This window comes from Oculina patagonica, chromosome 4 (assembly GCF_052425735.1).
Source record: "Oculina patagonica isolate OP01 chromosome 4, crgOcupat, whole genome shotgun sequence".
In the NCBI taxonomy this organism is placed as follows: Eukaryota; Metazoa; Cnidaria; class Anthozoa; order Scleractinia; family Oculinidae; genus Oculina; species Oculina patagonica.
Window position 1 is genome coordinate 3292506 of NC_135761.1, and position 11609 is coordinate 3304114.

The 11609-nt window shown below is 40.1% G+C and overlaps 2 protein-coding genes across 2 annotated transcripts in view; one reads left to right on the forward strand and one right to left on the reverse strand.

Annotated features, from left to right (window-relative positions):
* LOC144651239 (vacuolar protein sorting-associated protein 4B-like) overlaps nucleotides 1-4604 on the forward strand; it is a 30332-nt gene extending 25728 nt beyond the window's left edge. The window contains exons 11-14 of the mRNA XM_078511170.1: nucleotides 1060-1147; nucleotides 1566-1632; nucleotides 1798-1871; nucleotides 2809-4604. Of these exons, the coding sequence (XP_078367296.1) occupies nucleotides 1060-1147; nucleotides 1566-1632; nucleotides 1798-1871; nucleotides 2809-2910 (331 nt within the window). The 3' untranslated portion in view covers nucleotides 2911-4604. The remainder of the gene's footprint in view (nucleotides 1-1059; nucleotides 1148-1565; nucleotides 1633-1797; nucleotides 1872-2808) is intronic.
* A 1093-nt stretch (nucleotides 4605-5697) lies between these two features.
* On the reverse strand, nucleotides 5698-7178 carry LOC144652100 (doublesex- and mab-3-related transcription factor 3-like). The gene is made up of 2 exons (XM_078512132.1): nucleotides 6795-7178; nucleotides 5698-6390 (listed from the first exon to the last, which is right to left on the reverse strand). The coding sequence occupies exons 1-2, from the start codon at nucleotides 7054-7056 to the stop codon at nucleotides 5939-5941; spliced, it is 714 nt and encodes a 237-aa protein (XP_078368258.1). The 5' UTR covers nucleotides 7057-7178; the 3' UTR covers nucleotides 5698-5938.
* Between the last annotated feature and the right edge of the window lie 4431 nt (nucleotides 7179-11609).

Consider the following 11609-nt stretch of genomic DNA (forward strand, 5'->3'; position numbering starts at 1 on the left):
CAGTGCCTCTCTTCAGCCAGGTGTATATACTAGTTATGCAACGCTTTCGAGTGGTATACTATGGAATATCCCACGAGTCACTTGTATTTTCTCAGTATACACACAAGCCTTTAGGCGAGTGTGTATACCAAGAAAATACAAGTGACAAGTGGGATATTCCATAGTATACCACGAGAAAGTGTTGTGTAACTATTTTATACCATGCCATAGAAAATTCCCGTACTAAATTTCATCGAGAGTAAGATCGCAGCGCACGATGGAAAGGTTGGGTTGAATACCGTCGAATATACAACGGCTTTCCTGTATTCTGATTGGCTGTATTTTCTATGGCATGGTATAAAAATGGGTACCAGTTAACTGTTAGGGTAACCTCACAAAATGATTGGGAGTTGGAGGGGGGGGGGCAATCTGTAGTGAACTAGCATTCCGTTCAGCAGCATCCTGTTTGCATCACCGTCGCTTCATGCTACTGAAACAAGCAAAAACATCAGCAGTGTAGGCCATTTTGACCTCCTGATTCCAAGGCATAGGCTTACAACAGGAAATAAATCAGGGATGAATGAATGATTTATTTTGTGTCTTCCAAGGATACAAACACATCAGGTATCAGGATTGCTGCAGGTCAGGAAATTGTCAGGGAAAAATAAAATTCTTCAAGGTCCGGAAAAAGTCAGGGAAATTTATTTGGAGTCAGGGAAAATTGACATTTTGAAGTCAGGGAAAATTGGAATATAACACTGCTGGTTTCATACAATCGATGGATGAAAGAAACATTTTAGGTCATTATGATCTAGTGATATTTTATTTTGTTGTAAGTGGAGACTGGAGGCCGCTTCTTTATCAGACATTTTGTATTTTTTTGGTCAGGAAAATTTTAATTTTATCAGGGAAAAGACAGGGAATTTTGAATACTGATGTCTGTGGCAACCATGGGAATGACCTAACACCATTGCAGAGCTGGCTTTATAATGTTAGAGATCAAACATTACTTCAGTGTTGACTCAGTATAACTTGCAGCTGGTTTCTAACAGTTGTGCACATTTCATGTTGTCACATCAGGTATTCTGGAGCAGATGTCAGTATTGTGGTACGCGACGCCATGATGCAACCGGTCAGAAAAGTACAACAAGCAACACATTTTAAAATGGTTTGTACAATCGTTTCGTGTATATTCTTTTAATTATAGCCTGCCTCACTGGCGGTTCTTGTTGCCTGATGAGGATGTGACAGCGAGAAGAATGGGGGAGGAAGAGACACTTCCTTCAGAAGTGCTCTTCTTGCAGCTTGTCTGCTATGACTTTGTGCAACAAGAAATGACAGCTTCACATACTTATGGCTTAAGAGGAAAATCTTTTGAATAGTTCAAGAGAAGTTCGTGTATGCTTTGTATTATTAAAATAATTCTTGAAAGCGTTCAGAAAATTTGTATTGCGAAAAGCCCTACAACTTCCATACTCTGATAACTATATCTTTCCAACAACGTGTTATTTCTACTTCAGATATAAGCTAGTACCTTGTGCTGTCCTAAATCTTAAGCAATTCTGTTGTATTTCTTGTTTTATCAGGTGAGAGGCGCCTCTCCACAAGATCCTGAAGTCATACAAGATGATCTATTAACTCCGTGTTCACCAGGTATGAAAGTTATCCTTCGAGAATGCACGCATTACGTGCCTATGCTCTGTAGTAGGTATCGAAGATGTTAGAACAAATTGAAAAGATATAAGCACGCCCCGCCCCGGGGGGAGGCACTTAACAGAGCTTTTACGGATCTTGACAAAGAGTTTTTGTCTTTTGTAGGAGAACCCGGAGCGTTAGAAATGACGTGGATGCAGGTGCCAGGAGAAAAGCTGCTTGAACCTATTGTTAATCTGGTAATTACACACTTCGTCTTATCTTTTCGGTTATTTCCGCAGAAAAGCCGGAGAGAAAACGTTGACATATAAAGCGTTCTGTGATTGGTTCTCTCGGCCGGGGGGGGGGGGGGGGCCCCCCCCCGATTGGAGATTTATGGATGCTCTAGAAAATACGTTGATCGTATGGCGCGTACTGTGATTGGTTGTCTGTTCGTTTTGCATGAAACACAATTTTGGCGTAATATTTATTTTACACAAAAAATAGAAAACGACCGCTTCTTGTTAACGTGGCCTAATGCAAACATGCGAGAAAGCTTGGAAGAATTCAAAGTACTTATGTACTAAACTTTTGAGTTCTTTCTGTCGTATTTGTATTAAGCTATGTCAAGTAAAAGGCGCGCCACTTTCTATTTCTTACATCAATTGCTCCAAAAATCTAGCACAACTTCAATCTTGAACGAATAACTGGTGTTAGTAGAAACTCAGCCATGTTCTATTGGAAATCCGCGAATCTAATTGGTTCTCCCACTGTTTTCTATTCGCCGATAGAAAACAATCACGCGCGCGTTGCTCTTTAAAGGGTCAATTTTTTTTGGATTTTTGGCTTAAAAGGACATAAAATTGTAGGTTTTGGACTGCAATTCTTTAGAGTTTCTACTATTAGACTACTCGCCCTCGTTATCTATGAGCGATAGTCAACTCGGCTGCGCCTCGTTGACTATTCGCTCATAGATAACTCGGGCTCGTAGTCTAATTGTTAATTATTCACGTCCATCCGACTCAGTGAAAACTACTAAAATGTTGGTTGAAAAAGTTAACCGCCATGGTGAGTTTAGCTTTAGCCATACGAAGGTCTAACGCTTAATAACTGTTTCACATGTCTACCGGTTCGGTAAAACAGTTTTTTTTGCAAGCTAATCGTTAATTCTTTTTTTTTTTTTTTTCCTTTTTTTAGTCGGACATGTTTCGATCATTGGCGACATCTAAACCCACAGTGAACTCTGCAGACCTGAAAAAGTTTGAAGACTTTACCAGAGATTTTGGACAGGAAGGATAAAATGATAAAAATAATCCATTGTCACTCACTAGTATATTTCCCCGGCTCAAAAAGTCTCCCAAAAATAATTGAAATTTGCTTTCTAAGAAGCTGATTATATGTCAATGTAAACTTTAAAAAAATTTTGGTTTCATATCTTCAGTCTTGCGAATGACAAGACTTAATGCAAAAACGCTTTTACTTACGATAGATGTTTAGAATCAGTAGTGTAGAAAAGTTGACACAGACTATAAGAAAGTCTATTTGTTAGCGAGATGGAAACTCGTAGACCCTATAGAGCAGTTTTCCATTGAGTGTCGTAAAACCAAAACCAAAGTATCGAAAAGTAATTACTCTGGCCAATCACAAAGGACACGGACAATCCAGTGAACCAATCAAAACTCGAAGCAAACACATGCAGCTGGCAAGAAGCGCGGGAAAACGTGCGCGAGCGAGTCACGATTGGTTTTGGTTTTAGTTCTGATTGGCTGAGAAAGTGGCGCGAGATTTTTAAGCCTATCACGAAGTGTAGCAATGCAAAACCAAAGCAAACGCAATTAACTTTCGACACTCAAGTGAAAACCGCTCTATACAACATGCCCTAACTTTTAAAACCAATTGGAGTTTTCCATTATTATTTCAAAGTGCACGACTGATGTGAAAAGTACTGTAGTGTCACTCGCTTCCAGTCTTCTTGTTGGTTTTCTTTATCGCAGCCAATGAAATAGCTCCGATTAAAGGGACTGTGTCACGTATTTTAGCCGAATTTAGGCATGGGAAATGACCATCAAATTCGGTGAAATATTAGAATAACCTCTTAAAACAGTGAAGGAACATGTCAATAACATAAGAAATACAGAAGAAGGTACGGATGGCCAAAAGTGACGAAGATTGAAGCGGATTGCGATATGGGTTTTTGAAATATTGTTGTTTTCAAGGTTAATCTCGTTTGCTTGTAACTTTAGATTATAACGCCCGGGAGACTTGGTTGCAATGAAGCTATGGTTTAGTCATTTAGATTCATAGAAGTAATTTCTTTGCAAACATTAAGTTTCATAGCAAGTATTTGGCAAAACTTAATAAAATTAACTTAACTCAGCCGTGACACAGTCCCTTTAAGTGCAGTTTATGAGCGCTTGTTCGTGCGCTGTGCTTTTTCAGTCTTTAAATATTTGGAATAGAACTTTTATCAATTCAGACTGGCAACACCTTTCTCTGAAATGGTCAGGTGCAAGATAATTAAAAATATGTAGTGTCAGGTTGTGAAATTTTGAATTACGTTTTAAACTTTATATTTTTGGCAACTCTTCGAGTAACTCGAATGGCCTAGTGCAAGTGTACGAAATCGAGGCTCGTGCTTTCCAAGATGGTTCCCACCACCTCTTCTGAAAACTCGGACAGTAAGTGGTACCTTTCTTAAACGGCAGATTTGTATGACGCTATAAAACTATCAAAACAAAGCTCGTTTTAACGATGAGCGTTATGTATAAAGCTTTTTCGTGGGCGCCGTATTGTTAATTCGAAACAACAGAAAGTGTTTCCACAAACAAGACTGAATTCCAAAGATGGTCACCGTGCATGACGTCACACGAAAAACAGTTTTGTAACGGGTCCAAAATTAACATTTATTTTTATCTTGTTCTAGTAGTCTTTACTGATGTACAGATATAACAGTAGTCACTCAAAGTTTCAATAAATTGGTAAATTGTAAAATACACGTTTGTTTTTATTGGCTTTTCATTTCTGCCTACAAAGTGACTGATCCATAGTTATGCGATGCGTTCGAATAGTGTACTAGACTGTAAGGTAAGGTAAAACTTTATTTTGACACGATAATAGTAAAAGCTAAAAGCTTGTGGGGTCGTGACTGTGAACAGACTCTCTTTTGCTCTCTTTCTCTCTTGAAGGGGAAAAGGCGAAAAACACGAAAAATGAAGGCCCTACCCAGGCTCCGCGCGCTTACTTTAAACCTCTCCCCTTTTCCCAACCAGTTGAAAAATAAATTAAAAGAGGCCTCTCCCTCTGCGGAGTAGATAGTCCGGCTTTTGCTCAAAATTCCGTGGGAGACGAAGCGCGGTATACGAGCGGCGAAGCTGCGGGCGCCGGCGCTCCCGCTCTGAGCGCTCGCTCACTTTTCGCTTCGTCCCCACGGAATTTGTAGCAAAAAAATAAAAAGTAAGGCCATAGGTAGGTCATCCAAGAACTTTCGTCGCTACGACTTCTGCCCGGTTTTCCTTCGTTTCGCCCCACTAACTACCCCTGGGTCTCCGAGGATGTAGGTTCAGGTCCTTCTCACAATTCTTAACAAAGTGTAGCTTTTACAAATCCAACTTCTTCCTTTCTTCGACTTTTCCCAGTATGTACTTATTTCCAGCACATAAAATACGAAGAAATGGTCATTTTATGCTTCGAATTTAATGATACGAACAACGATCCTACAGCCTGCGATGGTCGAGCAATCGAACAAAAAATACTTAGTGTGGTAGCTGGCGCTATGCTGTCAAGCTATCGTCTTGTTCACATTTAGGCGACAAAGAAGTCCATAGCGCCTACATGATTAAAGAAATTTACCTAGCCACAAATAAACGGTTTTTTTCTTTCAACGATTTGCCACAAGAGTGTTTTAGATAGCACATGACTTAAAAAAAGTAGTTTTTTGTTTAAACAGAGAAAGAGACCGTTGTCTTCTTGTGTCGCTATCTGGAGACAACTAGAGTTTAAAAAAATTAAAGTTAGATAAGTAACCTTAGACAGTAAAAAAGTTCTGTTAAAATTAACCAGAAGCATATATATATGCTTCTGAATTAACTTAATAATGCTTGAAATTTCACATAATTCTACGGAAATAGAAAACACAGTTGTCGAATAAACGTCACATTTGACACTGGACCAAGTGAGGTATAAGGTCGTATAAAGCTTACAAAAACAACGAAAACCTTTTTCATAAAAATACACTTCAATGAAAAATTAAAAACAAAATACACTGAGACCTGAACACAAAAGAGTAAGAAACCGTCGAAACATTCGCTTATCTGCTTCACGGACGTTTTTAATGTTTTGATATCTGTTCTGGATTTCCAAAGGATGCCAACACCGCGGCAGCGTCCGCGGACGAAGAACGATCAAATCTAAACGAGTTGCTTTCCATCCTCGGAGAGTGGTTGCAGTACTTCACAAAAGCGCTGTTATCAGACACGGTAAAACCAGGGCTGGTTGGCGGCTCGATCGAGCAGGAAGACACGGGTTGTTCGGTCCGCCAGTTGTTGTAATGAAAGCCCGAATAAACATCTCCTGGAGTCCATTGAAGCTGGAAAGGAGTTGGCATGTAAGCGCTGCAGTTGATGTGATGCTGCCTAGGAACGCCAAGCTGAGAATGCAAAATGTTGGACACGCTCTGGATCAAGCCTCCGTTGTGTTTCGAAGCGGCTTCTTTTCCGTCGAGACTGCTGTGTTCTTTGGTGGGAGGCGATTCGGTTTTAACAAAAGTGGGGGAAAAATTCGCTGCAAATTAATCAAAAAATTCTGTTAGGGCAGCTACGGTGTACAAGGAAATGGCGCTAAATTCAATCAGAGTGCAGTTAAAGAAACGTTTCCCCAGCGCCATTAAGAAGTTTTACAAGAAGAGTTTTCACGTTTTCGCTAACTTCAATTTAAATAAGTAAATAAGAGCTTAAAAACAACTTGTAACAAGTTTGCCAAAACTGCGCAAACATCCTTCGATTCAGCTTCTGAGAAGCTAAACTAAAATTTTAATCAAAAATCGAAATTAAGACGGCAAAGTGTAGCGTCTCCTCGGAAATCAGCTTTTTCTAACACTGAAGAACGAAAGGTCGAAAGCTTTAAATATCTATAAACTTGAGACAAAAAGGACTGACACATAAGCTTTTAGACTTTCTTTTTCTTACCTTTTCTTAGTTCAAAGGGTGTAACACAGTAAGAACGGCCTCCGATATCTTTCATTTGTCTTCTCCGAAGACGAACTTGCTCTCTCATCACAACTCTTCTTTGGCGTCCCTTGACACATGGTTCGCAGTCACAGTTCGAGAAAGGACAAACAAGTTTGTGGCCCTTGGATTTAGATCGCACTCCGTGATTTCTACAAAGAGTACAAGACGGTTTGCGCTCCTTTCTGTTGTTCATTAGTTTCTCAAGAGAAGACTCCTCCATTTTGCTTTGAGGTTATTTAGCCTGAAGGTAAGATAACCTCATAAAACGGGGATTATTTTCGAGGGGACGCCCTGTATTAAAAATCTACAAACGTCGACAACACAACGCAAGGCGGCGCTTTCAAAATCACTTACTGGCATATGTCAGTCAAACCATAAATATTAGACGTGATTGGCCAAAAACAGTGGATCGGTTCCTCCCACCAGTTCAAGAACCAAGAGACATGTTAGAAGACTTTCTCGAAAACTGTTCCTGTTGAATCGCTCTGTAAACTACCTTACCATGCAGTCATGATAGAAATAACATGCAGTTGTATTCAACAACGTAACGCGGCACGAACGAAAGGTTAAAATCGCGCGAAGGCCTTGAAGTGTGCGTAACATTACTAGATAAGATAGATAGTGCAAAAGCAACACTACCTGTATTTGGGATTTCGAAATTCGTCAAATGTTAACAAAGTTTGAATTTTTTGGAAATTGGACCGGGCCAATCGTCGAACTTCACATGAGTCGAACCTAATGCAAATGACCAAAAACAATAGGTTTTGATCATTTGCATTAGGTTCGACTCATGTGAAGTTCGACGTTTGGCCCGGGCCTTAATAGTTTCCTAAAATAAGGCTTGTATTAACCAAATAATAAGGTTGACGTAGAAATCACTCTAATTAACCGCCATGAGTTTATGAAGATCAACCCAAAATGTTTGAGCGTTTTCCGATCGTCTCAAAACTCAGGGGGGTACTCCCGGTTCGTTTTATGTTAGGATCAAAGAAAATCGAAAATTGATATATTTCTTATATAATGATCAGCATGTTAAGGTCATTGCCCTGTTTTGCATTGCGCATCCTTACTGCGCAGAATTTTACGCGTAATTAGCGCGCGCGCGCGAGCACATCAACAAAATGGCGGCTTTTTTCTATGCGGCTTAGTCCGCGAGAGAAGTAAATTGTCACTTTCTCCTAAACGAACCTGGTGACCTATCAATTTTTTCTCATATTTTGGGTGTAGCGATCAAATTCTTTCTGTAAAATGAAAACAGATCAATTCATGTGTTTGAAAAATAAATTATCGCTAAAAAAGTGTACTTTGCCAGTACTCGCAGAGGAATTATAAAGGAATTATATGGAATATACATGGTCGTCCTGCTCCTAAACGAATCTGGTGACCCCCCTTTTTTATTTCAAAATTTAAGTTCCCTTGAAGTAATAAACCAGTAGGCGAAGTTTGGTTAAAAATCTATGTTCAGTTTTATTTCGGGGCAATGACCTTAAGATACAACTTTTCTGGAGCGGTTTCAGAGCCATCTTAAATTTTCGAAAAATTAAGGTGGCTCTGAAACTGCTCAGGAGAATTCTTTTTAACTTTGCAAAATGTTGTATCTTAACTTGCTGATCATTATTCAATAATAAAAAAATGGGGGTCACCAGACTCGTTTTTGAGGCATTGCGGGCCCAAGCACACAGCGGTCAAACGCAGCGCGCGTGCGCAGTTACTGTGCAATTCCCGCCAAACTTCTCCATACAAAGTCTTAAATTTTCCGAAAACTTTCGCTTTAAAGCCAAAAGTTAACGCCGTCCCTGGAAAGTTAAGGTTTATACGCCGCTTATGGATTGGAAATTTGATAATTCATCTCCACTGAGTGTCCCAGCTTGAACTGTTCTTTCACCGTACCATTTCTTTAACAATTTCCTACAAAAGTTTGCACACTTTCGAGACAAATTCTCAGAAAAGTTCGAGGCGCAGAAAACCGGAGGTGACGTCATTTTTGCGTTTGACCGCTGTGTGGGGCCCAAGAGAGGCCCGCAACCCTAATCTTGACAGTGACCAGCGGATTGCGTATTACCCGTGCGCGCCACGTTTATAAAGACCAGCTGCAAAGCGGAAGTTGAAAATTTTGTTCTTCACGATCAGAATGCGAAAAATGTGTCAATCACAACAGATTGTCGAAACACCGGAAGTTGAAAATCTGTTCTTCAAGAACAATGTGTCAATCTCAACAGTGTGTCACATAAGATCGAGGCTTCTGCCACATGGAAGATTGAAAACATTACGTTTTGCAGGCGTTGTTTCGGCGTTGGTTTTGAGAAGATTTACTGTGATTGCATTATAGATAAACCACGGCAAAACGAATGATTCCAACAACGATTGATCTCGAAAAATCTCTTACAACACTGACAACATAGCGAGTTCACCGACCGAGGAAAATCGCGTCTCAATTACACCGCACGTTCGATAAAATCATGCATTCCTTGCGTGACGCGCTACTCGGAATAACTGTCTCTTGTCCAGTGATTTTATCGACACCGTCTGAGAAATTTTCGCGACCTGTTGGAATTATTGCTGTGAACTGAGGTGACTTAAGTTATTTGTTCTTCCACCATGAACGGCTACAATGCAAAAGGATCCGAAATTGTGTCGTTCAATTAGGGACCGGTCATTATTTATGTAGAGGGGGGGGAGGGAAAAATATGTTGGAAAGGTCAAAATTTCTGTAAGGCCCCCCCTCCAGGCCATGTAAGTAGCAAGTGACCCCCCCTTCTTTATTCAATATTTACGTTATGACCCCCCCCCCCTCACCTCATATCTTCTTTATATGCCTTAAGTAATTATTAAATGCATGTTACATACAATCTTAAATTTTGCACACTTGTTCTGATGCACAAAGGCTGGATCAACACTTAGTCAGCCAAGGCTTCTTTGCTATGGATACTCTTCCAGCAATAGGGCAAATTTTGGACGAGTTATGTGTATAGTAAACATACCTCAATTATTAACTCCTCAACTTTGGAAAAGTGATAGTTTTTACAAATTATGCTCTCATGGTGAACACAAATGTAATAACCATGCAAAATATAATCTTTTCCAATGATTTTCCTAAAGTGTAAAAGAACTACTTTCTTGTTGTTATATCATGTTTTATTACTTCTTGGGCTATTGCAGTGATAATCATTTTGTGAAAAGAAATAATTTCAGTCAAACCAGATATTAAAGCAGATAGGTCTGGATTCTTTTAATATTTAACTAAAATTTGAGATAACAATGGAGTTTAGAGTGCAAACAGTATTTCTGTAAAATACAAATCACTATAAAAGTTGTACATAATTAGTGGAGTTTAAACAAAAGAAAACAATAGAAATAGCATAAAATTGTACAATTTAGCGTCACTGTTTCACTTATAGTGTTTGCACTCTTCTATTTAACTGTTTTACCCACCTCAAACTGCTGATCCCCCCCTAAACTTCCAGTAAAAAATTTTAGCCCCCCCTCTTGCCACTCTGAAATAGCCTTGACCCCCCCTTCTTTTTTCCCTCCCCCCCCTCTACATAAATAATGACTGGTCCCTTAGGAAGTTGAGAATTTTTTCCTCCACAAAGAACGATTAGAATGCGAAGAAATGAGAAGTGTAAATCACAAAAGTTTGTCTAATGAGATCGACGCTTCTGTCACATGGAAGGTGAAGGTGACAGTGAAGGATCTTTTAGTCAGGGACTGGACTAAGGATCTTTAAGTGCATCTAGGCCCGCACTTTCTAACCTGTGGTTACCACTACCAGCGACGTCAAGAAAATAACCACAATTTGTTTATCAATGATTTGACATTTGTTTGATACCATTTTTGTAGCGGTAACTGATGAATGTTTGTAGCACTGACCCATCCGAGTATGGGAGCTGGAAAGTAATGAAAACTGTAAGGATCACACGAGATTACAATGCCAAAGGGGCAAAGGGATACCCTTTTTAAGGACGGAGAACCTCAAAAAACATACACTTTCCCGCGGCACATAGCAAGTAAATAAGTCTGTAAAGTAAACAAGTACCGTAAAATAACGCGTTTTAGCACACCTCCCGCGCCCCTCCTCTACTTATAAGGTCACTTGGTGAAAGGCCCATATGTTTGCCTATATTTTAGTTATAAGCGCTCCCCTATCCAGCTTACTAAGGTCCTCACAATACTGGCTGTACTGTGTGCGTTGGCCTTTGACTCCTTCTTAGGAGCACAGGCCATCAACAGTCTTCCTTCACAGACTCCTGTTCTATGCATTTCTTTCTTGAACTGGTGCTTACTCTTGCCAAGGGCACTGATCCTGGCGTTTTAGCGATGACCTCTCTTACGCCAAATGGAAATAGGTATAAATGAATAAGTTTCCAGGTAGGGAGCAATTTAAACCGTTAATCGGAGTTGCTTTGTTACAATATATCGCTCATCGTTTCATGCCAACTCATTTCCGAACCAGCGAACGTTGTTTGTGCTACCCCCCCCCCCCCCCACCCCCCTCTCGCCTGGATTTAACCAGTTATCAGCCCTCGTAACTTGTCTCGTAAAAAAACCCTTACGAAGTACACTGTATTTAGTTCTATTAGTCCAGGAATTATAACCGGCATCGTTCGTTATGTACGTAGCCTCCCACGCAGTCGTTCTTAGGGGCGATCGCGGGAGGAGTGTACGCTGCTTAATTTAATTTGATACAAATTATGAAATATGCCCCTGCCTTGTTTCCAGGCCTCTTTCCTTGGTTGGAGCGGGGTGGCGGGAAAATCACCATCAAGCCCAGGG

Bases quoted from the DNA above. Each gene is read 5' to 3' on its own strand.
- LOC144652100 (XM_078512132.1), bottom strand. From the start codon at position 7,056: ATGGAGGAGTCTTCTCTTGAGAAACTAATGAACAACAGAAAGGAGCGC. The intron at 6,391-6,794 runs GTAAGAAAAAGA...ATTAATTTGCAG, and splicing joins ACCCTTTGAACTAAGAAAAG to CGAATTTTTCCCCCACTTTT.